This window comes from Schistocerca americana, chromosome 2 (assembly GCF_021461395.2).
Source record: "Schistocerca americana isolate TAMUIC-IGC-003095 chromosome 2, iqSchAmer2.1, whole genome shotgun sequence".
Classification (NCBI taxonomy): Eukaryota; Metazoa; Arthropoda; class Insecta; order Orthoptera; family Acrididae; genus Schistocerca; species Schistocerca americana.
The window spans coordinates 327081210-327109005 of NC_060120.1; the positions used below are offsets into that span (position 1 = coordinate 327081210).

Below are 27796 nucleotides of genomic sequence, written 5' to 3' on the forward strand. Positions count from 1 at the left end.
GAACAAAGGCAGAAGGAATTAAAACTGCACAGCAGAGGACTGTGGCTGGCTGATCACGAAAATAATAGGATGAGCCAGCCACTCTGCAACACGTTAAAACCTCCAGCCTAAAAGATTAGGGTGGAGTCGAATTACAATACAAAACTAAGTAGTGTTCATATGGACCCCGAGACACGTCGGGATAGCGGGAAACGAACACGCTGACAAGTTAGCTAAAGAAGCCACCCGCAAACTGCCGTTGGAGATCGGCCTCCCGGCAACTGATCTCCGATCGGCGTTACGCCGTCGGGTCTTTGGGATGTGGGCAGACGAATGGCGCACTCTGTCTGTACCCAACAAGCTGCGGCGTGTAAAGGAGACCACGACCGTGTGGGGTTCCTCCATGCGGGCCTCTCGCAGGGATTCTGTTATTCTCTGTAGGCTCCGCATTGGTCACTCTTGGCTGACGCATGGTCATCTGCTGCGTCGAGAGGACCCCCTCATTGTCGCTGTGGTGAAATCATGACGGTGGCCCATATATTGTTGGAATGTCCTCTTTTAACAGCCACTCAGGCGCACTTTTAATCTTCTGGGTGATTTATCATCTCTTTTAGGTGACGATGTCTCTATGGCAGATCTTGTTTTAAGTTTTATTCGAGCAAGTGGCTTTTATAGGTCCCTCTAATTTTATTGCGTCACCCTCTTTTGTGCTGTATCTTCAGCTACTGTGTTGACTGTGGTGAAAGGTAATCACTGCGTAAGTTGGTGTTCTCGGCACATTCTTGGCATTGTGGATCTCGGATTACTGAATTCCCTAACGGTTTCCGAAACGGAAAATCCCATGACTCTAGCTTCAACTACCATTCCGTGATCATAGTCTGTTAATTCCCGTCGTGTGGTCATAATCACGTCGGATACTTTTCCACATGAATCACCTGATTACAAATGACAGCTCCGCCAATGCACTGCCCTTTCACACATTGTGTGCGCGATACTACCGCCTTCTCTATATGTGGATATCGCTATGCCATGACTTATGTCACCTCCTAGTACTAAGAATAGAAAAGCTGAATGAAACCAGCGCCAAACAACAACGAAATTTTCAGCTCAGACTCAGATATACACTACTGCGCCAAAATACACTGGCGTGCAAAACTTAAGGGGCTAGACCACAGCGACTGTCGATTTTGGAACTGATATTCATGACTTTTTTCAATAAAATAACAAACAAATTACAAAACTGACTTTACACCATTACTGTACACCCTTAAAAGTTTATTACGTATTTTGTTAAGTAAGGAAGTTGCCCCCAGAGGACCACTACACGACATCGACGATTGGGTTTGTCGACTGCGAGGGTGGTTGGTGGTAACTCTGCACGCCACAATTTTCAAGTTGGAACACAATTTCAAAAACTGCTTTGAAACTGATGAGATTGTCTAACATAGTACGTAGGGATATTTTAAAAAAAACATGGTTTGTAATCTGATGGCGGAATTCTGAAATGAAAGTAAAGTTTTCCGACAAAAAAGTCGTTATAAAAACGTGCAGCAAAAATCTAAATTAAAATGTATCGCGAGAGTCTTACGTACCGTACCACAACAGAAAAATCGCCGACTCACAACTTACAAGAAAGAATAATGTAACTGCGTCTATATTTCATGATTTATAGTTCCCGCCAACTTGAAAAATGTTGTTTCGAAAAAACAAGCGTTAAATGTTTCACCTTGCGTTTTTAAGAGAGAAAATTTAAAAAAAGCTTTAAGCGGCATGATAAACTGTCTGAAAGCAAGAGCTTGTCTCGTGTGTGCTTAACTTATGATTTCGCTTGTTTTTCAAACGTAGCAAAACGGGAGTGTTTGAAAATGACAAACATACAGTTGGTCTTTTTAATCGCCAGTGTCGAAACACTCTCATTTTGACGAAATTATATCCATTAACTGGCTTCCACTTACCTATCGACGCGTTTTTTGTACGATTGGGATAACATTTCGAACTTTTTCTATCCGCATAAGTATGTTTGTCTTTTTCAAACACTCCCGTTTTGCTACGTATGAAAAACAAGCGAAATCATAAGTTAAGCACACACGAGACAAGCTCTTGCTTTCAGACAGTTTATCATGAACGAATTATATTACCAAGATCAATCTTGTTGAGGACAGTATTTTAGTTGATACTGACACCCCCTGTGGTAGTATCCAAAAGTACCAGGGCCTCTATTCCGTCGGCAACTATCATAACATCACATCGGTTGCATTCGAGCGCTCGAATATGCCAGATCCCCAAATAGTAAATCACATTTTAACATATTTTAACGTTTGTGGCACTCTATACATGAATGAATCGTAAAAAATAGACTCTAAGGAATTTTTTATGTCAATAAAAAATTAGGCTCAAATAATTTCTACCCCAGTCTACCCTTTTAAGGACCAATGTTAACTTTCACGCGATGTTTCATTGCCAAGTAACACAGCTCGATGAAACTTGGACCAAATGTTCCGGCGTAAAGTCAAGCGCCGGCATGCCAGGCGGGAATGTTAGAGCAGAGAGAGGGCTGTGAGGCGACGTCAGCCAATAGCAAGCTGACGGACCCCTCTCCAGGATGACAATACGACGGCAGCGCCGTATACACTAAGAGGACACAAGCGCCGTGTCGCCTGGCCACGGCCCCAGTTCTAAGAGTTCTACAGCAGCGAGTTCAAGAATAACATCAAGACTAGTCATTTCGCTTCTACTATGTAGCATTGTATATACTGAAGGGATTTCTTGTTTGCATGTCGCCCTTTGCTTGCGACACACCATTGTAAATTCTCAAACTTAAGTACTGTCATTTATTTTCTGTAAATAAAATTCATTAATACGATTTAATCACATAACTAATGAGGAGGTATTGAATAGAATTGGGGAGAAGAGAAATTTGTGGCACAACTTGACTAGAAGAAGGGATCGCTTGGTAGGACATATTCTGAGGCAACAAGGGATCACCAATGTAGTATTGGAGGGCAGCGTGGAGGGTAAAAATCGTAGAGGGAGACCAAGAGATGAATAAACTAAGCAGATTCAGAAGGATGTAGGCTGCAGTAGGTACTGGGAGATGAAGAACCTTGCACAGGATAGAGTAGCATGGAGAGCTGCATCAAACCAGTCTCAGGACTGAAGACCACAACAACAACAACGTTCGGGAAGCGTTGGACAGGTAGCGGCGGTGCTCTCCCATGGTCAGCACGTTCATCCGACATGACGCCACGCGATTTTTGGCTGTGGGGCGCGGTCAAGGATCATCTCTCTGCCAGAAAACCTGGCTACTTGGACGACTTGAAGCGCCGCATCACCAAGATCGTCGCTTCTATCCCTGCCCAAATTGCCCATTGGGCGTTACAGTTAACAATGGACAGACCCTGAAAGTGCATTGAGCGGAATGGGAGCGAAATTTAAACCCAGTAACCAAAGTCCTGCCTTGCAATTTTAGGCAATGAAAAATCCATTTAATTTTAACATCCTTTGCATCACCCTCTATGCTGCAATAAAAATTGAAATAGGCCTATTGTCTCCTTCAGTTATTTGAAAACCAGCACACAAATATTAATCAGCGAAGGGAGAGAAGAAAGCACTGCTAAGAAGTCCGATCGCCTACCATTATTATTGCACACGGCATAAAATCATATTAGAAGAACGGAAACAAAGATCTACCACCTCCAGGAAAAAGGAGAATGTCGAAAAGGTAATCTTTATTGGACGCCAGCTATAATTCCGGCTACGCGGCGGAAGAAAAAACAGCATGGTGTGTTAAATCCAGCTTAATGACAATTGTAAAAAATTCAATTTATTTCCTCATAATACGAATTTTCTCTATGAGGAAAGCCGTTTGTTTCTCTTAACACATAATAACATAAATATTTCAGTTCCTTCCTTCGCAGAATTACAACTTCGCTGTTTTTCAGCACTTCTGAGCGCTCGTAGTGGGCTTAATAAATATTAAGACGGATAGAATATTGTTTCTTGACATCGCGAGGTCGGACATACGCAGTGTGTAATTGTTTACAATTGCTGGATTCAGATAACGATGATTTTACATTATTTCATCGAGATCTACAATCAGACTGAAGTTATTCTGCTTACACAAAATTTATGACGATGATGGAGATTATTCACGGAAAAAAATTAATCTTATCCTGTGACATGAAGACGGTAAATAACTTTAGTTGCCGGCCGCTGCGACCGAATGGTTCAAGGCGCTTCAGTCTGGAACCGCGCGAACACTACGGTCACAGGTTCGAATCCTGCCTCGGGCATGGATGTGTGTGATGTCCTTAGGTTAGTTAGGTTTAAGTAGTTCTAAGTTCTAGGGGACTGATGACCTCAGATGTTAAGTCCCATAGTGCCCAGAGCCATTTGAACCATAACTTTAGTTGAATCTAGTAATCAATAAAAATAATAAACTGCGATCTTGACTAATAAAGGACTTTTTTCTGAATCCAGTATCTGTAAAAGGATATGATAGTCTTGTTGTTCTTGCAATGTAATCTAAAATATGGCTAATGATGTTATGATTTTCATTTGGCTCGGCAAGTACGATGCATGCAGCTGACTTTGATGTACACTACCGTCTGTAAGTTTGGAAACATCATGGTGCGCATTACAACGGAGGAAGATGGAGGTGATCTTTGCGAATTATCGGTTAGAGTACGGAATAACATGCTCAACTAACGATAATAATGACACAACACTGTATAGATAACTATTGTACATATACATACATGTTGGTACATATTAGTATTGACCAGTGTCAAATAAACTGACTTTACCTGTCCAATAATTTATACTAAACACGCCAGGTGACGCCAGTAGACAGTACGACTGTGTAGAGCTGCACTATGTGATCAAAAGTACCCGGACACCTGGCTGAAAATGATTTACAAGTTTGAGGCGCCCTCCATCGGTAATGCTGGAATTCAATATGGTGTTGGCCCACCATTAGCTTTGGTGACAACTTCTATTCTCGCAGGCATACGTTCAGTCAGGTGCTGGAAGGTTTCTTGGGGAATGGCAGCTCATTCTTGACGGAGTGCTACACTGAGAGGTATCGATGTCGGTCGGTGAGGCCTGGCACGAAGTCTCCGTTCCAAAACATCCCAAAGGTGTTCTAAGGATTCAGGTTAGGACTCTGTGCAAGCCAGTCCATTCCAGGGACGTTATTGTCGTGCAACCACTTCGCCACAGGCCGTGTATTATGAACAGGTGCTCGATCGTGTTGAAAGGTGCAGTCGTCACCACAGAATTGCTCTTCAACAGTGGGAGGCAAGAAGGTGCTTAAAACATTAATGTAGGCCTGTGCTGTGATAGTGCCACGCAAAACAACAAGGGGTGTAAGCCGCCTCCATGAAAAACACGACCGCACCGTAACACTGTCGTCTCCGAATTTTACTTTTACTGTTGGCACTACACACGCTGGCAGATACATTCACCGGGCATTCGCCATACCCAGACCCTGCCTTCGGATCGCCACATTGTGTACCGTGATTCGTCACTCCGCACAATGTTTTTCCTCTGTTCAATCTCCAATGTTTACGCACCTTACACCAACGAACGTCGTTTGGTATTTACCGGCGTGATGTGTGGCTTATGAGCAGCAGCTCGACCATGAAATCCAAGTTTTCTCACCTACCGCCTAAAAGTCACAGTACTTGCAGTGGATCCTGATGTAGTTTGGAATTCCTGTGTGATGGTCTGGATACATGTCTGCCTATTACACATTACGATCCTGTTCAACGTCCGGCAGTCTCTATCAGTCAACAGACGAGGTCGGCCTGTATGCTTTTGTGCTGTACCGTGTCCCTTCACGTTTCCACTTCACTATCACGTCGGAAACAGTGGACCTAGGGATGTTTAGGAGTGTGGAAATCTTCTGTACAGACGTATGACAGAAGTGACACTGCCCACATTCGAAGTCCGTGGGTTCCGCGGAGCGCCCCATTCTGCTCTCCCACGATGTCTAATGACTACTGAGGTCGCTGATATGGAGTACCTGGCAGTAGGTGGCAGCACAATGCACCTCATACGAAAAACGTATGTTTTTGGGGGTGTCCGGATACTTTTGATCACATAGTGTACGTTGTTTACAGTTCTGTTCAGTTGTAGTTCCGTTTGTATGAAGGTAGGGCACACCTCGAAAGAAGCTAGTATAAGCAGCGAAAGTAATTGAAAATGACCCCAAACTGCCAGAGTCTTTATGATTCACGGGTAATGATTATCACTTTGCACCAAGAAGGCAACAGTGTCCGACAAATGTTAAAGAAACTGGAGATTTCCATCATTGGAGATGTGAATAACACACAGCCGCATCGAGATACGTGCCCCTATGATCTTCGTCCTCTCTCAGAAGCGCCCAGGAAGATATCACAACGCAAGATAAAGTATTTGGTACTGGCTAGTAAACGCAACAGATTTATAAGTGTCCGTATATTGACTACTAGGGATACACCAGTGAGTGAGTCAACAGTGAGACGGCGCCTGGCAGAAAACAACCTCCACGGTTGTGTAGCAGCAAGCAGACGATTGTTGCGTCCTGTTAACAAGAACTTCAGTAGGCTGCTGCACACCAATACTGAACAGCAGGGGCTTGGTAAAGAATCTTATTCACTGATGAATTCAAGAGAATACTTGGAAGTAAACTCAGTCAATTCGTGCGCCGGTTACCCCGTGAACGCTTGAATCCTCAGTGCGTAATTCCAACTGTGAAGCGTGGAGGGTGTTCTATGATGGTACGCGGTCTTTTGGAGGGAATGAAGTCGGAGATCTCGTGCAAGTAGATAGAAAAATGAAACAAAAGGATTATCATGCATGTTTTCCTGCGACATGCCAAGACATCTGGTTTGAGCTTAACAAACATTTAGGAAACAATAAAATACAATTTTATAACGTATTTCCTTTCCATTGTCGATAATCACTCGGTGTTTCCATACTTAAAGAGGACAGTGTATGCATATGGAATATCTGCATGCTAAGTGTTGGAGGCACACTGACCTGCCTGCAGCATCTTCGTGAGCCGCTCCTTGAGGCTCGCGTACAGCTCATCATCTGAAGCTTTAGACGTCTGCTCCACCGTGAAGTAAATGCCACCGCCCTTTTCGTGGATCTCCAGATATGTCGCCCCGGCCAGCTGCAACATACGCTGACACTGAAGTAAGTGCGAAAGCAACTTCGAAAAGGCAAAGTCTTTTACCGCAATCTGCGTTACAAAGAAATCGCGAAAGAGAGAGAGAGAGAGAGAAGAAAAAAAAGCATATATTAAGTAGCTTCTTCAGTAATTGTGCCTAATTATATACTGAAAGAAATACTGCAAACTGCTTTGTAAGCCGCAGATATATTTCGCATTAGCCAGCCAGTAGCCGGCCGAAGTGGCCGTGCGGTTAAAGACGCTGCAGTCTGGAACCGCAAGACCGCTACGGTCGCAGGTTCGAATCCTGCCTCGGGCATGGATGTTTGTGATGTCCTTAGGTTAGTTAGGTTTAACTAGTTCTAAGTTCTAGGGGACTAATGACCTCAGCAGTTGAGTCCCATAGTGCTCAGAGCCATTTGAACCATTTTTTGAACCAGCCAGTTAATCGCGTTCCCTCCTAGTAAATTTCTCATTAATCGTAGCGCTACAAAATGTATCGTGATTCTCACTGACACTGTGTACATGGTATAAATTTTCGTGCTGTTGAGAAGTGGGTAACACGATTTATGCGCCTACGCAAATGCGCCAGAAATCTATTCTACTCTCGTAGGATCCCTGCAGTGCAATTGGATGAATTCGTGAGTAAATATAACATCAAATCAAAGATTATTGTTTCAGTCGCCGATAGCTGCTATCATTTCCCAACTTTTAACAACGTTTAATGGAAGTACAAACGCCAAATTGTAGTTTTCTGAATTTTGCGTCAACGCGCAGATTAATTGCCGGAACCGAGGTAATAAATTTAATGTCAGGTTGTATTGTAAATCCAGTAGCATTGTACATTGAAGGCTAAGTACTTCAATGGGTTATATAGCTTCAGCAAATTAGTCAGCACCACCTGTCTCCTGTTTTTAACAGACGGTTTACGCCACGTAAGCTCGAAACCTAGTCTTAGAGGCTGCAAATCCTTCACAAAGAAGAGAGAGACTGATTTGTACACATTTGGTTTAAATACATCAGCTACGTGATAGAAAACAGTAATGTTGTATTTAAAATATTTTGATACGTTGCTGTAACTCTCCGGAAGATAAGTAAATAAAATGTGTTCACACCTCGTAGATCCGCGGAAAGAGTAATGTTTCATATGTGTTCCCACCTCGCACCGTACGAGGCTACATAATGCACCCGAAAACATTGTACGAGGCGTGTTTTTTTAAGTAAGTTCTGTTTTGAAATTAAAAAAGACGTACTAATATATCTCAATAATTTTATTTTTACATGAAAGCCTGTACCTTAATCTACGCACTGACGCCATCACAGTCTGATTCTTCCTTGTTTGCATTGTGTTCTGAGTGTTTAAGATGCCTCCGATAATCGTGAGTCCCGCAGACTGTGAATTACGGGCTGTTATAAGATTTCTTAGTGATAAAGGCCTAAAAGCGATCGATATTCACCGTGAGATCTGTGCAGTTTATGGTGAAAACATTATGAATGATGTAGTGGTAACAAAGTGGGTGAGAGCATTTAAAGATGGCCGCACAAATGTGCATGATGAACAACGGAGTGGGCGTCCTTCGGTCCTTAATGAAAGTTTGGTGCAGGAAGTGGACAATAAGGTGAGGGAAAACAGACGCTTTACGAGTTCCTCCTTGCGGGATGACTTTCCTAATGTTTCTCGTAGTCTTTTGTATGGCATTGTGGCAGAGCACTTGAATTACCGAAAATTGTGCGCACGTTGGGTACCGAAAATGTTGACGGATGTGCACAAAACCAAACGTTTAGACAGGGCATTGACTTTCCCTGAGCGGTACCACAACGACGGTTACGATTTCTTAAGCCAAATTGTTACGGGCGATGAAACATGGGTGGCCTACGTCACACCAGAATCAAAGCAACAGTCCATGGAAGTTGAGCAAGGGCATCGTTTTGCTGCAAGACAATGCCCGTCCGCATGTGGTGGATCAGACCAAAGATCTCATCACATCTTTTCGATGGAAAACTCTAGATCATCCTCCGTGCAGCCACGATCTTGCTCCCAGTGACTACCATCTGTTCCTGCACTTGAAGAAACACCTGGGCGGTCAGCGTCTTCAAGGCGATGACGAAGTCAACACAGTGGTGATGCAGTGATTAACAAGTCAGGCGGCAGACTTCTGTGAGGAGGGTATTCAAAAAATGGTACAACGTTATGACAAGTGTCTCAATATTGACGGAAATTATGTAGAAAAGTAGATTAGGGTACAGGCTTTCGTGTAAAAATAAAATCATTGAGATATCTTGGCATGTCTTTTTTAAATTTCAAAACGGTTCTTAAAAAACACGCCTCGTAGAACATGATAATTCTTGTGGTCCAGATGTTATGGTGTGGGGAGGTAAAATTCTGCATGGGGATCTTTGAACACGGCGCACCCACCGGCCAACGGGAAAAACGGAACCCTTATAGGACCACTTACTTGTCCGTCCCTGTGTCTGTCTGTGCTTCTGTTAACACTCCTCTTTCTCAGGATGGGGTAGGCGTATCAAAATGAAATTTATGGAATACTCTCTTTCAAATTCTGAAGGTGGCAGGGGTAAAATATAGGGAACGAAAGGCTATTTACAATTTGTATAGAAACCAAATGGCAATTATAAGAGTTGAGAGGCATGAAAGGGAAGCAGTGGTTGGGAAGGGAGTGAGACAGGGTTGTAGCCTCTCCCCGATGTTATTCAATCTGTGTATTGAGCAAGCAGTGAAGGAAACAAAAGAAAAATTCGGAGTAGGTATTAAAATCCATGGAGAAGAAATAAAAACTTTGAGGTTCGCCGATGACATTGTAATTCTGCAAGAGACGGCAAAGGACTTGGAAGAGCAGTTAAACGGAATGGATAGTGTCTTGAAAGGGGGATATAAGATGAACATCAACAAAAGCAAAACGAGGATAATGGAATGTAGTCGAATTAAGTCGGTTGATGTTGAGGGTATTAGATTAGGAAATGAGACACTTAAAGTAGTAAAGGAGTTTTGCTATTTGGGGAGCAAAATAACTGATGATGGTCGAAGTAGAGAGGATATAAAATGTAGACTGGCAATGACAAGGAAAGCGTTCCTGAAGAAGAGAAAATTTTTAACATCGAGTATAGATTTAAGTGTTCAAATGGCACTATGGGACTTAACATCTGTGGTCATCAGTCCCCTAGAACTTAGAACTACTTAAACCTAACTAACCTAAGGACATCACACACATCCATGCCCGAGGCAGGATTCGAACCTGCGACCGTAGCGGTCGCGCGGTTCCGGACTGTGCGCCTAGAACCGCTAGACCACCGCGGCCGGCGATTTAAGTGTCAGGAAGTCGTTTCTGAAAGTATTTGTATGGAGTGTAGCCATGTATGGAAGTGAAACATGGACGATAAATAGTTTAGACAAGAAGAGAATAGAAGCTTTCGAAATGTGGTGCTACAGAAGAATGCTGAAGATTACATGGGTAGATCATATAACTAATGAGGAGGTGTTGAATAGGATAGGGGAGAAGAGAAGCTTGTATCACAACTTGACTAGAAGAAGGGATCGGTTGGTAGGACATCTTCTGAGGCATCAATGGATCACCAATTTAGTATTGGAGGGCAGCGTGGAGGGTAAAAATCGTAGAGGGAGACCAAGAGATGAATACACCAAGCAGATTCAGAAGGATGTAGGTTGCAGTAGGTACTGGGAGATGAAGAAGCTTGCACAGGATAGAGTAGCATGGAGAGCTGCATCAAACCAGTCTCGGGACTGAAGACCACAACAACAACAACAATCCCATACTATCGTCTACGGTCCCTTGGCGGTGTAGGTAATTTAAGTTTCTACATCGATGCAATCAAAAGATACGGCCATTTATGTCACGTCTTTTGATATCTTGTCAATGTCGATATCGATAACAGGCAAAAATCGCCGAAATTCTCGATTCTCGAGATGGATGAACTATCTGCATACTCAATTAAGTTTGGACAGAATCCTCGGCGCGCGAGATGTGCGACCGCATCTAACTGCGCATGTGAGGGAGCCAGAGGATATTCGGAGAATGCACTGGCCTGCCCGTTTCCCCTGAGTTAAATCTCACAGAGCACGTGCGAAATGCGTTGGAAAGATGTACAACAGTACATCCTCATGCTACAACGACCATCCAGCAGTTGTCAACAATGGAACGCCCTATCCCTGGAACTCCTTACCAAACTCGTGGCCAGGATAGTAGCGCGTTGCAGAGCACGTACTGCCGTCCGTGATGATCGCACACCCTATTAAGAACCGTGTCCCGCCGTCTGGAATATACAGGGGATCATCATAGATCGCAGCGATTTCGGTGGAATTATTACTGTCTTTGAATACAGGTGTCATTCTGTGCGCGTCTTTACGCATTTCTTCCAGTTTTCTTCTGTACTATAGTGCAGCAGTTCTTTCTATGTGTACTCCAAGTTTCATCGAGCCATATTGCTTGGCAGTGACACATAATGAGAACGTTTATTTCGTCCTTAAGTTTCGCACACCATCGTATTATTTTGCAAGTTAAAGAACAAATCTCGTTATGTGAAATACTTTGTATGTATGAGGCGTGTTTTTTAAGTAAGGTCCGTTTGAACGTAAGCACACAACGAAATGTTATTTCAAAAAAGTAAATTTATTTTCAGAAAGTACATACTTCACTCTATTTTTCGACATAGTTGCCAAGTTTGTTCAAACACGTATCATACATCTCAACCAATTTTAAAATACCCTCTTCATAAAAACTTGTCGCCTGCTCCGACAAGCAAGAGTTCACTGCCATTTTCACGTAGTCGTCATCATTGTAACGGTTGCCATTGAGGTGTTGTTTGGGGTGGAGGAACAGATGGTAATCGCTCGGCGCAAGATCAGGACCGTTGGGTGGATGGTCTAAAACTTCCCAGCCAAAACTGTCCAATAAATCGCGAGTCTGACCTGCAGTGTGAGGTCTTGCATTGTCATGGAGAAGGACAATCCCCTTTGTCAGCATGCCGCGTCTTTTGTTTTGAATCGCTCTGCATAGCTTTCTCAGGGTTTGGTAGTATGCTTCTGCATTGATAGTAGTTCTTCGTTGCATGAAATCGACCAACGAAACACAATGCCTATCCCAAAACACCGACGCCGTGATTTTGCGCTGGAAAGAGTCTGTTTGGCCTTCACATTTACAGGCGAGTGTGTGTGTCTCCATTCCATGCTCTGTTGCTTCGATTCGGGCGTGATACGCGAAACCCATGTTCTGTCTCCAGTTGCGATCTGACTCAAGAAGCCGTCACCTTCTTCGTGATAACGAGTCAAGAACTTCAACTCACACTCAAATCTTTGGTTTTTGCGGTCCTTTGTTAGAAGTTTCGGGACCCAACGGGAGCACAGTTTCCTAAACTTTAGGTGTTCAGAAACAATGTTGTAAAGTACTTATCTCGACACGTCAGGAAATTCGTTTGAGAGACCTGTTATTGTGAAGCACCTGTTCTCAAGAATCCTCGCTTCAACTGAAGCCACCAAATCGTCTGTAATCAAAGAAGGGCGACCGTAGCGGTCCTCATCGTGGACTTCGTCACGGCTATCTTTGATTTCTCGAACCCACTTAAGCACTTTGCTTTCAGTCATAACAGTATCACCGTACCCTTCACAAATCTGTCGATGAATTTCTGCAGCAGACAGGTTCCTTGCTGACAAAAATCGTATCATTGAGCGAACCTCATACGCGGCGGGCGAGCTGATAGTTTTAACATTTTGAAAGCACAGAAGAGAACCGCACAGGTTAGCTACACAGCTGAAACTGAGCATAGTTGTTCCCGAGGCATGCCGGTACACGACGCACGCGCTCCTTGCCGTATGTCTACAACAAAACGGACCTTACTTAAAAAACACGCCTCGTAATTTGTGTTAAGTGGTGTAAGGAAATATACAGATGAAGATGTAACTTTCACAGTTCATGAAGGTTGTTTAGGCTTTAACATCACGTTGGCTACAAGGTTATCTAGTGTCTTACCAGTGTGTCACTAAACATTCCTTTTGTATGCTCTGGAATGACACCAGAGAATGCTACTACTGCCCTTCTGTTGTACGCAAACTGACAAGGCGTTTTTAAATAGTCTCGGGGAGTTATTGGGACTGTTTACTAGATACATTGTTATAGTAATATGTATTGCACGTTACGGAATGACATACACATTGTGAGAATGTTGCTAGGTGTCAGGCAAATCCAACACCTTCCATGAAAACCCTGACATGATAGCAAATCCGGCAGTATGTCACATAGCTCCGAATAAATCCTGACATTAAATTAACCAAAGTAATACGATCAACGAGTGAGTAAATGGAATACCACAGACTAACACAAGAACGCCTAAATTCATGTCATACTTTCCCACCGTGAAACAGACGCAGTTCAGAGGGGAGAAACGAGAACAGAAGCCGAGAGCAGAGTCGTGTTGGCTAGGAGGCCCTACGACAAGGGACGGACACTCACGTCGCCAGCCGACCGCCAAGACCACCCCTAGCCCATGTTAAAAGATAGAGCCCTCCAGATGAACAGTATAGATCTTACGATAACACTAAAAGGGCCACACCACTTGCAAGTTTTAGCGTGAGACTATACGCGTCTATGTTGCGTAGCAAACATTAAAAACATTGCCCCACCACGAAAAGTATAACATTTCTCATTGGATAGACAGAATTTTTGTAGGCGGTGCTTAAGGTTAACATTGAGACCCTGATTGGTCAGTTGAAAACACAGCCAGATACCTTTTCTTAAACCCACTTCAGTAAACTATAGTAAGGAGAGGCGAGGTGTGCGGAGCTGCGCCGCCCGCCGCCCCCTGACTCTGCCTAACCACCGACAAGGTAATGAACGCACGCGATGCCGCATTTTTGAGTGCATAAGGCTTCACTCAGAACTGCAGAAGTATCATCTGTTACATCCCCTTTTTACGTAATACTAGTGTTGATCGTCAATTAAACTTCGTGGTATTCACATTTGCTATTAGAAGTTAAAATCTGAAATGCGATGATTTTTCTGTTATATAATTATTGAGAAGCCACATCAGCCACTGTAATTTACGAGAAGTTAAATAAGTAATTAAAGATAATTGAGGGTCACTGTAGACCATTTTGATAGTTTTCTCTTTTATGAAACTTAATTTAAACCTAGATTATAGATGTGATATGGCATAGGTCGTCCTTCGATCCATTATAGAACTTGTAAACCCATTCAGGGAATATTCGTTCACATTTTTGTTGAATGCAGTTGGTTTTTATCATCTTGTATTAAAATATTTCCTTTAATCAATAGTGCAATTTATAAACAATGTTTTGTGAGTAGAATAAAAACTTCAATGGTAAACTTAACTACTTTCTTTACGTTATTTTACCAGCTAACTAAAAATAGGAAAGCCTTGAACCCCTTCCACTAAATTTAGTTAGTATTGAGATTCTTTTACAGGGAGTGCAGTGGAGCTGACGCTGAAATCATTAAGTATTTGATTATATCATTGCTAGTCTCACTGAACTCCTCTGAACTCTACATGTCATGTGTGATCTGGCGTCTCCTTACCAGCAACAGGTCCCAGGTTCAAACTAGTCAATTCCCTACAAAACACGCTTAGGGCGTCGTTGCGCGAAAGTGGTAGGGAGACACGACTTAGAACAGACAGACACCACGCAGAATGTTAGAATGTCTTACAAGGGGACTGCACCTCGTCCTCATCATCGATTTCGTCCAAATCTATGGTACATGCAGGTCTTGGCCAGAAGTGAAAATGACAGAACTGGGAATTCCAGATGGCCAGCTCATTAGGAAAAATAGCATTTTTGGCGCGGACGGGGAGAGGCATGAAGCATTTATGTTGGCGTATATTCTAGGCAGCGGTTGCCACAGCGGAAAGAGTACAAACATAACCCAAGGGTCGTGGGGCCGATTCCCCATTATAACTGCCCACGTCGTATTGTGACGACTCCACTGTAGCTTGAATGGATTTTTAAGTTTGTTTTATATGCCCGACTTCTAATTTCACCACCCAAGTCTCCAGGGTTGAGCAGTTATTGCCCGATGACGACACGCAGTACAGTTTGTTAAAGCGGAGTTCGCCGTTTTTAATTATGTTTTTAGATTTAATTTTATTACTCGTACAGAGACTCAACGTTCGTTTGTTTAACAGCGCGTCGTCAAAATAAGTATGAAATGCTATTGTCTTTGCAATACATAATGTCGACTATTGAGTTAAAGTTCGTACCTATTTTGCCATTTTAGAGAAGAGAAAACTTAAGCGCTTCTGCTTCTATAGTCTCAGTATCAAATGTTCACTAATTTCAATTTACTTCCTATCTCAGTTCAGTATTTAACACAAATTATATATTACTTCCTATCTCAGTTCAGTATTTAACACAAATTATATATCAATGTCATTTCAGAGATATTATGTCGGTTCCACACTAACGGAATAACACGTAATTGTCATTTAACATCACTTTTATTAATAATCCTTTTTCTTATGGCGTAAATGTTAATGAATGATCACTATCTAGGAGGAAAGAGGGATTGATCCTAATCATGAGATAATAGCTTTTAATGAGCCCGCAATCGTTAATTAAATAAAAAGTAACGTTCAAGGATGATATGCGAACAACTTTCGTTACGTCCGTTTTCACGTATCTGTCAAAACTAATCTTCTCGCCCACAATTCAAATTAACACTGACGTTAACCCCTTTTGTCGGAACATCGAATCGTAACCATTATGTGAAAGTTTATTCTAGTCTCCGAATTAATACGCGCACGACCGAACAGCAGAACGGAACACAAACGACTTGTTTTAACAACCGAACAACACAATGACGTTACATTACGACAATGTCCGCCCGATGAACACCTTTTTGACTTTATCTTCTCTACTCTGCTTATTTAAATTATTTCTAATTACAATTTATTCAGCTATTTAACGAAAACATCTAACAAAAAATAAAATAAATTTATCCCAACGTAATAGATCCGTTATACCATGCAGAAACTTATCGTATTTTCAGTTTTTACGTTACTGATACTGCAAATAAGCCGAAAAGATGCTCAATATGTAGAATTTATTAATATTTTCAGAAAACCATAAAGGATATCGCAATAAAATCGGCCCATTAGCCATAGACGACTGATTGCATCACAAATTGTACTGTAGGGGTACCATATTGCCTCTAAGATGTCTGAAGAGCGGGATGTTGCGCTGACAATCAGATGATGGGATGCATTAGCACAGAACGATGTGCCATTAAGTTTAGATGAGGCCTTATGAAACGACCGTAGCAACAGATTTAGTTTCTGTAGCAATGGCAACATCGCAGTAAGACGAGGGCATGTTTACCACTGCAGGCCACCTGGATACAAGCCAGAAGCCACTGTCGACCGGCCTATCCCAGAAGGTCGCCACGTCTGTAAACTCGTCTCTGGTTTATCCAGCTAAGCCAGCACCTGCTGCTGGGCTGCCTTCCCACGGTCTACGAGTATGTCGTCGATAGACGCCACATAAATGCAGGAGAACGGCAGTAACATGATTATGCCTAGAAAGGTGTGCAACTCCAGAACAGAAGTTCAAAAAAATGGTTCAAATGGCTCTGAGCACTATGGGATTAACCTCTGAGGTCATCGGTCCCCTAGAACTAACACCTACTTAAAACTAACTAACCTAAGGACATCACACATATCCATGCCCGAGACAGGATTCGAACCTGCGACCGTAGCGGTCGCGCGGTTCCAGACTGAAGCGCCTAGAACCGCTCGGCCACATCGGCCGGCACAGAAGTTCAGACTGATTCGAAACGGAGTACACAGTCTAATACGGAAGTTGTCTCTCAGCACTCCTATCCATCGTCATACTGGATGAAACCGTATAAGCAGGTAAGAGAAAGGATGCAACACTTAATGCCTTAATATCCGCAGATGACGAACTGGCATGGCATCAGACATAAGTGGACGTATAAGCTAAATTAGATCTCTGGCAAGAAAAATTTGTGGCATCGAGTAGAGGTCTACACGGATGCACATATCCGCGAATATCTGTAATAATGTTGAATTTGTTCTTAAAAGCCTACACCGATGCGCATGTCCGCTGGTATATCTGCAGATATGCCAACGATAATTGTTTTGTTGTGAAATGTCAAAGAACAATGTCAGTATTACGATTTTCGTTTGTTTTTCCGTTACATGCGGTCGATATTAATGATTATTATTGTTTAAGTCATTATTACTCCCCATTAGGGACGAAGTGCCGCTGTATTGACTTGCATGCACAGTATCTTGGGGTGGATAGATGCATTGCTGATATCTGAAAGGACAAAATATGCCTACGTAGCTTTCTTCCTCTTCCTGATTCTCCGAACAGTTACATGTGCATCCTGCTTCTGTAGCATCAGCAGCTGTCTAACGCCAGATTCATTCCCGTCTCATTTACATTAACAGGGGACACACGCGTAACTACCGAAAGCTGTCGCAAAGCGGCTTGAAGACTGCTCTAGGACACTCCATCTATTGGAATTTTCGCTTCATGGCCTGACTCCTACTCGCGTATTACATAAGACATAAACAATATTCGATACAATGTGTGAGACACTATCAACAGTTGACTTTAAAATATTTAAAACTACACAGTGTAACGCACATTACATTGAGAAGTTTCACATGTTAACACGTGTCATACTGTTGTCAGTTACGTAGTTTCGGTAAACGAAATACACTCTAAGACAAAAAACGACGCATCACGAAGTAATTATCCGAATGGGACGGAAGTTGGTATATCAGATATACTTCTACGAACAAATGATTACAGTGTCGGAAAAAACTGTATGATTTTCTCAAGTAGGTACCCCACGGCTGTCCGCTGTCCCAGGACGCGTCTGCGATCTGTAATGTCATTGAGTGTAGTAGAACTGTCTTCAGTGGGGAGTCCCGCTTCGAACAGACCCGCAATGACCAGCGAAGACGTGTTTCGAGATTCTCCGAAGACTGGTGGGATACCAGACTAACTGTTATCCGCTGTAGGGCTCGACAACCAGGAGGTAGGGCTGCCATTTCATTTCGTAGCAGGAGCCCTTTGACTGTCATCCGCAGTAACATTACAGCGCGGCGGTACGTCGACGATATTCTACGCCCCGTTTTGTTGTCCTTCATGGTAAGCCATCCACGGCTTAAATTTCTGCAAGATAATGCCCGACCGCACACGGCGAGAGTTTTTACAGCTTGTCTTTGTTTTTTCCAAACCCTACAATGGGCAGCAACGTCGAGGAATCTCTTCCCAATTGAGGACGTGCGAATATTTTGGGTAGGGCCCTCCAGCCACCTCGGGATTCTGACGGCCTAAAGCGCCAACTGTACAAAATTTGGCATGCTATCCTTCAGGAGCACAGTGTCAATCAATACCAAGCCGAATAACTACTTGCATAAGGTCCAAAGTTGGGCCACCGCGTTATTGACTTGCTCAATTTGTGAAGCTGTTTCTCTTGAATAAATCACCCATTTTTTCTGAAATTGTAATCGTTTGTTTGTCTGTACATATACATCATATCTAACGATTTCCGTTACAATCGGATAAATCCTTCGTGGTGCAGCGTTTTTTTTAATAGTGTACGTGGATAACTTAACAGTATGCAAGATGGGACCAAAACTTTAACACGACTCCATTTGACTCGAGGAAATTTTCTGCACAATACTTCATAATATCTATTCCGGTAAACGCGACAGAAAGTTGCAAGTTAACGGACGTACCTGTTGTGTTAAACTGTGGTTATGCTCGGCTCCTATGATCTTAGTCAATGGATTGTGAACTACGAGGCCCAGCTTCAGCAGACAAAAGTCATGGACAGGCGGAAGTCTACCGCCAGCAGTCCAGCGTACCAAACGGATGAAAGTGGTCTACAGTATTTTAACATCCGGGGATGCTGATGAAAGACTCGTGGGTGCGGATACGAGACCATCAGATTCTGTGCGGATAGCGTTTTTCTTATATGCGTGGACTTCTTGTGATGGGTCTGAGTATCGGCAAAAACAAGACAATAGGCCTAATGCTGAGCAGAAGGTCTCCAGTATCCGATCTAAAAATTGGAAACGGAGAGATGGAGATAGCGGGCAAGCTCCAGTACTTGGGTACCGTCCTGCCTTATAATAATACAACACACCAAGAGACTTGACAGAATACAAGAACTTTGGGATAAAACATTTCTGCAGTGTTTCAATATTAGTTTGTAAAAGAGAAAATATTGTTTTATATCCATACTGAGTTATGTATTGGAGGCAGCAACGAGTATTGGACCAGCAATTAAGCTTCTTCAGGCAACATCAATGAGATCCCTCCAATCTTTAATCTATAGGACAAAAATGGATTAAACATAGAATGAAAAAATTGACAACAGCTTGGTTTGGAAAGATTCCTGCTGAAGATCATTGAAGTGAAAGTATCACAGTGGTATGGTCGCACGAAGAGAATCGATCATTATATTATTGTACGCATACTAAAACACCAACACTTCCCCGCCTTTTGGAAGACGGCCAAGGTCCTGATGTTCAGGAAGCCGGGGAAAGACCACAGCCTCCCACAAAATTACTGACCCATCAGCCTTCTGAGCTCGCTCAGCAAGATTGTTGAGAAGGTGATTCTCAAACGCATCACTAGGCACTGCATAAAAAATGACATCCTGAGACCGGAGCAATTCGGCTTCAGGAATCACCACTCCACAACACAACAACGCTTACGGGTCGTTGAACATATAACACATGGCTTCAACACAAACAAAGCAACAGGGGCGGTGTTCCTGGACATCGAAAAGGCTTTCGACCGTCTATGGCACAACGGCCTCATTCGCAAACTAAGCGACGCGGGATTCCCCGACGGGCTGGTGCGTCTAATACACTCATACGACAGGAATCTCAACCCTGACGTGCAGGGAAAACAATCAACACTACACGGTATACACGCGGGAGTACCCCAGGGAAGCATCCTAGGGCCCCTACTGTTTAACATCTACATAAACGATCTCCCAACCACACACAACACAACGATGGCAATCTACGCGGATGACACAGCCATCCTCGCGCAAGATTGGAAACCATCAAACATTACGTCACGCTTACAGACTGCACTCAGAGTGGCTGAGCCTTGGTCGTAGAAATGGCGTGTTAGAGTAAACGTCGACAAGTGCGAAGCCGTTCTGTTCACTAGAAGACCGAAGCAACTGCGCAGACACCGATACTGCAAACCAATAACTCTACATGCACGCCCAATACGTTTCCGTGAGAAAGTCAAATACAAGTCAAATACAACACACGACCAACCGAGCAAGCGCGAGGCTCAAACAGCTCTACCCTATGCTCAACAGGCGTAACACACTGAACAGAAGGGTGTCGAGGTCCATGTACATGACACTTATTCGACCCCTGATGACATACGCAGCTCCTGTCTGGGGATACGCTGCGCCTACACGCCTGCGCCGTCTGCAGCTCATACAAAACAAAGTACTCAAAATCATAAGCAATGCTTCACGATACACACGCATCGCGGACCATCACCGGGAATACCGACTTGAGACTCTCACGGAGGTAATCCACAAACTCACCACAAGACTATACAGAAACTCCAGACATTCGCAGAACCCGTTTATTCTGAATCTGGGGAACTACGGCCACAACCATAGATGGAAACATAAAAGACCAAAAGACATACTTGTAAGAACCTAACATCTATGGCCAAGCACACGCAAACATAACGGTACAGGTGAGCCCCTGTTAATCAGACACCATTACTGGATATCCAGCTGGAACAAACTGCCGAATAACTGGCACCACGCAGGGAAGCCGTACCGTGCACTGCATGCAGACAAGCTCCCCCCCCCACACACACACAGTGAGATGATCTATGGCCTATCTCCCACTACTATATAACGATCTTGTTTGTTCCAGGAATGTAGCGGCTGCAGCAACAGGGATACATCGCCATTGCTTGCCACGGTAATGATGCATGATACCCATACTAACAAATCCAACCTTGCATGAACTATCGCAGCTAGTAAGCCACTACTGATCTTATTACCCATCCCACTGTCGCAGAGGTTTTTTTCCCACGGCACGAGCCTTGGCACTTTTTTCCCTCTGCTCTTCAAATTGCTACCCTCACTCGCGTTTCGTCCACTATCTATCACCCGATGGACCGTGTTAATGCGTAGCCTTACCCAGACGCACGGACAACATCACAGCCCAGCATCCTGTGATCCACCTATTAGATAACTAACATGTTGACAGAGGTGACGATAGAACTTTGGTCTGGTCCCAACGTTGGTGCGGGCGTGGAGGGGCCCCATCTCTTTATAGTATGCTGGCTGACAGAAGCAGATCTCCAAAAACACAGAACTACTGACGCCAAAGTGGAGTCAAGTACATGAACAACAACGCTGGATGGACAAAGCTTTACGTAATAGGCTCAAACGGAAATGGTGACGATCATGCCTAGAGTTGTTGAAAGAAGCTGCTGCGAGTACCATAAAATATCAAATTAAATTTTCTTTGTCCACAGTAGCCGCTATTAGGAAGAGTAGACTTGTCGAACATTGCCATGCCGTTTCGGGTGAAATGAAATCGGTTCCTTGCTTTTTGCTTTAAAATCTCTTTTAATCCATACGATATATTGTCTTCGGATTACTTCTAAAGACAACGTTGAAAATGTAGAGGTTATAGGCCTACGTGAGGAGCACAGTAGTCGCTGAAACTGATATTTTCACACGTGCTCAAATAATAATAATAATAATAATAATAATAATAATAATAATAGGCTAATTACGAAGCAGGCACAGTAGACTAAATAAGTAAGTAGCTAAGAAATAAGAAAAGTTGGTATGCTTCATGAAGGATTAGTTGGAGTTGTTTCATGAGTATAGCAGTGGAATTAAGCACAAAGGATTTCTACATCTACATCTACGTGATTACTCTGCTATTCACAATAAAGTGCCTGGCGGCGGGTTTTGATCATCTGATGACTTTACAAGACGGTAAATGACAGCATCATCTGCAAACAATCTAAGACGTCTACTCAGGTTGTCTCCTATGCCGTTAATATAGATCAGGTTCCTTGGGGAACGCCGGATATTACTTCTGTTTTACTCGATGACTTTCCGTCTATGCTGTCTCTCTACCGTTCCTCTCTCGAACGGCACGCGGGAAAACCTAGCACTTAAATTTTTCTCTGCGAGCCCTGATTTCTCTTATTTTGTCATGATGATCATTTCTCCATATGTAGGTGGGTGCCAACAGAATGTTTTCACAATCGGAGAAGAAATCTGGTGATTGAAAGTTCATGAGAAGATCCCGTCGCAACGAAAAACGCCTTTGTTTTAATGATTGCCACTCCAATTCACGTATCATGTCTGTGACACTATTTCGCGATAATACAAAACGAGCTGCCCTTCTTTGTGCTTTTTTGATGTCATCCGTCAGTCCCACATGACACGGATCCCACACCGCACAGCAACACGCCAGAATAAGGCGGACAAGCGTAGTGTAAGGAGTCTCTTTGGTAGACCTGTTGCACCTTCTAAGTGCTCCGCGAATGAATCGCAGTCTTTGGTTTGCTCTACCCACAAAATTATCTATGTGATTGTTCCAGTTTAGTTTATTTGTAATTGTAATCCCTAAGTATTTAGTTGAATTTACAGCCTTCAGATTTGTGTCACTTATCGCTTAATCGAAATTTAGCTGATTCCTTTTAGTACTCATGTGAATGACTTCACACTTTTATTTATTCAGGGTCAATTGCCACTTTTCGCACCAAACAGATATCTTATCTAAATCATTTTGCAAGTCGTTTTGATCATCTGATGACTTTACAAGACGGTAACTGACAGCATCATCTGCAAACAATCTAAGACGTCTACTCAGATTGTCTCCTATGTCGTTAATATAGATCAGGTTCCTTGGGGAACGCCGGATATTACTTCTGTTTTACTCGATGACTTTCCGTCTATTACTACGAACTGTGAACTTTCTGACAGGAAATCACGAATCTCCGTAGGCACGCAGTTTGGTTAGAAGACGCTTATGGAAATCTAAAAATTTGGAATCAATTTGACATCCCCTGCCAAAAGCACTTATTACTTCATGAGTATAAAGAGCTAGTTGTGTTAAGTATGTGAATGCATGTTGCCTGTTCTTTCGGACATGTCCGAAAGAACGGACACCACGCGGACCTACCTGGTAAGCAGGGGATCCCAGGTTCGAATACCAGTCCGGTACTCATTTTCGCTCGTCAAAACTGATTCCGCTTAATGCCCCGCGGCAGCTGACAGCAGTGATCCCCCTTCAATTTACAAGTAATGTTTCGCTGCTGCGGATTCTGTGCAGTGTCTGTTCTTTCGGACATGTCCGAAAGAACAGACACCACGCAATGGATTCACCTTCCTCAGTGTCGATGTGCAAATACGTTCGACCTCCTGTGGGGATGTCTGAGTAGCGAACGTGAGTATAATGGACTGGGACTGCGGGTAGGTGGGGCTCGGTAGGATCGTGGATCGGCGTTGAGGCCTGCCGGGATAGTACGTGCAGTTGCGTTAACGGTGTATCCCGGATGGCGCAGTGTTTGCCGCAGTTGACTCAGCAAGCAGAGATCCCGGGTTCGAATCCCGGTTCCGTACACATTTTCGCTCGTCGCCGCTTATTCCTATTGATGTCTCGCTGCAGCTGACAGCAGTGATCCCACTTCAATTTACATACAATTTCCATAAATTACTGCCACAATAGCGTCTCTAGGAAGGCTACACAACCCTTATCCAGAAGTCAGTAATCGCAAGCATATAGAGAGTCCTTTTTCCTGACATGTCCTTCCAGTAATCGCCATCCCTTCCCTGTTCCCCTCCCGCGACGGAATTTGTGTAGCCCAATTGTCTTCTGCGTCTAGTGTTAAGTCATGTTACGACGTACGTTTTCTAAATATTAGCGAATAATATATATATACAGGGTGTTACAAAAAGGTACGGCCAAACTTTCAGGAAACATTCCTCACACACAAATAAAGAAAAGATGTTATGTGGACATGTGTCCGGAAACGCTTAATTTCCATGTTAGAGCTCATTTTAGTTTCGTCAGTATGTATCGTCCTTCCTCGATTCACCGCCAGTTGGCCCAATTGAAGGAAGGTAATGTTGACTTCGGTGCCTGAGTTGACATGCGACTCATTGCTCTACAGTACTAGCATCAAGCACACCAGTATGTAGCATCAACAGGTTAGTGTTCATCACGAACGTGGTTTTGCCGTCAGTGCAATGTTTACAAATGCGAAGTTGGCAGATGCCCATTTGATATATGGATTAGCATGGGGCAATAGCCGTGGCGCGGTACGTTTGTATCGAGACAGATTTCCAGAACATAGGTGTCCCGACAGGAAGACGTTCGAAGCAATTGATCGGCGTCTTAGGGAGCACGGAACATTCCAGCCTATGACCCGCGACTGGGGAAGACCTAGAACGACGAGGACACCTGCAATGGACGAGGCAATTCTTCGTGCAGTTGACGATAACCCTAATGTCAGCGTCAGAGAAGTTGCTGCTGTACAAGGTAACGCTGACCACGTCACTGTATGGAGAGTGCTACGGGAGAACCAGTGGTTTCCGTACCATGTACAGCGTGTGCAGGCACTATCAACAGCTGATTGGCCTCCACGGGTACACTTCTGCGAATGGTTCATCCAACAATGTCTCACTCCTCATTTCAGTGCAAATGTTCTCTTTACGGATGAGGCTTCATTACAACGTGATCAAATTGTAAATTTTCACAATCAACATACGTGGGCTGACGTGAATCCGCACGCAATTGTGGAGTCACGTCATCAACACAGATTTTCTGTGAACGTTTGGGCAGGCATTGTTGGTGAAGTTTTGATTGGGCCCCATGGTCTTCCACCTACGCTCAATGGAGCACGTTATCATGATTTCATACGCGATATACTACCTGTGCTGCTAGAACATGTGCCTTTACAAGTACGACACAACATGTGGTTCATGCAGGATGGAGCTCCTGCACATTTCAGTCGAAGTCTTCGTACGCTTCTCAACAACAGATTCGGCGACCGATGGATTGGTAGAGGCAGACCAATTCCGTGGCCTCCACGCTCTCCTGCCTCAACCCTCTTGACTTTCATTTATGGGGGCATTTGAAAGCTCTTGTCTACGCAACCCCGCTACCAAATGTAGAGACTCTTCGCGCTCGTATTGTGGACGGCTGTGGAACAATACGCCATTCTCCAGGGCTGCATCAGCGCATCAGGGATTCCATGCGACGGAGGGTGGATGCATGTATCCTCGCTAACGGAGGACATTTTGAACATTTCATGTAACAAAGTGTTTGAAGTCAGGCTGGTACGTTCTGTTGCTGTGTGTTTCCACTCCATGATTAATGTGATTTGAAAAGAAGTAATAAAATGAGCTCTAACATGGAAAGTAAGCGTTTCCGGACACATGTCCATAAAACATATTTTCTTTCTTTGTGTGTGAGGAATGTTTCCTGAAAGTTTGGCCGTACCTTTTTGTAACAGTCGATTATCCGAAGTAATTGGGGGACATGGGCGTCCGGAAAACTGGTTTGTTCGGATAATCGACCTGTACATGTTTATTTGCCAAAAAGAAGTACTGTAAAGTAAATTTATTCATAAAAACAGGCATCTCTTTTAGTATTACAAAGTAACATACAAAGGCAACTTCAGTAGGAATATATAGTATGTGGCACAGTTTATTAAACAAAAATATATACATATTACATACGCATTTTGAATGAACAATACACACAGTATACAAAATTAACGTTTAAAAAAATCCTTTATTTTGGTCTGTGTAAGCAAGCCTACACGCTTACGAGCAGCTAAGTCACGTACTTTTTTCATTACAGATATCTGAAACTGGTCACTTTCATCTCGGGCTTCAAACCATCGCAAGGCAGTATCTAAACAAGTGAACGCCTCAGAAGCTGTTGGTATACTTTCATCTTCACTTTCTGGAGCACTGATTGATGAGATTCTGGCGGCGTCATCTTTATCAGTGACGACGTTTACAATCTCGCTGTCCTGCATGATTTGGTGTCCTGGATGTGCATCATCGATATTCATCCATTAGAAGAAATGTTCCGCCAGCGGTGGCCCAGTGCGGCGACTAGTGTGGGAAACTTGGTTTGGGAGTGAGGGGGATGATGGGCGGTAGGGTGGGAGAGCAACAGGTGCGAGCGAGTGCACGGTTCGGTTAAGCGGTCGTTCGGTTGACCGACGTTCGGATAATCGACGCTCTACTGTATATAATAATTCCAATCCCAAAGAAAGCAGAGGTTGACAGATGTGAAAATTACCGAACTATCAGTTTAATAAGCCACGGCTGAAAAATACTAACACGAATTCCTTACAGACGAATGGAAAAACTGGTAGAAACCGACCTCGGGGAAGATCAGTTCGGATTCCGTAGAAATGTTGGAACACATGAGGTAATACTGACCCTACGACTTATCTTAGAAAATAGATTAAGGAAAGGCAAACCTACGTTTCTAGCATTTGTAGACTTAGAGAAAGCTTTTGACAATGTTGAGTGGAATACTCTCTTTCAAATTCTGAAGGTGGCAGTGGTAAAATACAGGGAGCGAAATGCTATTTACAATTTGTACATAAACCACATGGCAGTTATAAGACAAACAATGTAATTGACATGGGACGTGGGTACAAGCTTGCTATTCATTTAATCGGATGTGGAAAACCGCCTAACAACCAATCCGGGCTGGCTAGCACACTAGCCGTCGTCGTTAATCAGCCGAGCGAATTCGATAAGGAGCCAACGCGCCTCCCAGAACCCCGGAAGCGGAGTGTTAACGTTCACGGCTGCCAGGGCGAGTCAGAATTAAGGACAGTAGTAATAGAAGAAATGTGAACCTTCATGGCGAACTCGTGGGAGCGGTCGCCGGCCCAGACGGGGTGTGTGTGTGCGTCCACGAAGCCGGGCATGACGCAGCGGCCGCTCGCGTCTATCCGGGCGTCGAACTGCTGGCCCTCGTAGCGCCGGCACACCGCTTCCGAGTCGCCCACCGCCGCGATCCTCCCATGCCTGCACACACAAACAGCGGTCCTCCATCTTCTGCCAAAGATCGTTTGCCATATGCAGTACTTTCATCGTTCGAGTCATGCTCGTGCCTGCGAATAAAGTAAAAATCATTAAAAACATTACACGTTGAACGTTATGAAATTTAGCTCACAAGGGGAGGTCACGATGTACGGATCACGAATTTACTTCAGACTTTGTACAGTTTTACATCTACATCTACATCTACATCCATACTCCGCAAGCCACCTGACGCTGTGTGGCGGAGGGTACCTTGAGTACCTCTATCAGTTCTCCCTTCTATTCCAGTCTCATATTGTTCGTGGAAAGAAGGATTGTCTGTATGCCTCTGTGTGGGCTCTAATCTCTCTGATTTTATCCTCATGGTCTCTTCGCGAGATATACGTAGGAGGGAGCAATATACTGCTTGACTCCTCGGTGAAGGTATGTTCTAGAAACTTCAACAAAAGCCCGTACCGAGCTACTGAGCGTCTCTCCTGCAGAGTCTTCCACTGGAGTTTATCATCTCCGTAACGCTTTCGCGATTTCTAAATGATCCTGTAACGAA

General features: G+C 43.7%; 1 protein-coding gene across 1 annotated transcript in view; it reads right to left on the bottom strand.

The window, feature by feature from the left end:
- LOC124594911 (probable imidazolonepropionase) overlaps positions 1 to 27796 on the bottom strand; it is a 180143-nt gene that overhangs the window by 94754 nt on the left and 57593 nt on the right. The window contains exons 3-4 of the mRNA XM_047133392.1: positions 27063 to 27234; positions 7003 to 7138 (exon numbers count right to left, since the gene is read on the bottom strand). Coding sequence (XP_046989348.1) covers positions 7003 to 7138; positions 27063 to 27234 — 308 coding nt within the window. The remainder of the gene's footprint in view (positions 1 to 7002; positions 7139 to 27062; positions 27235 to 27796) is intronic.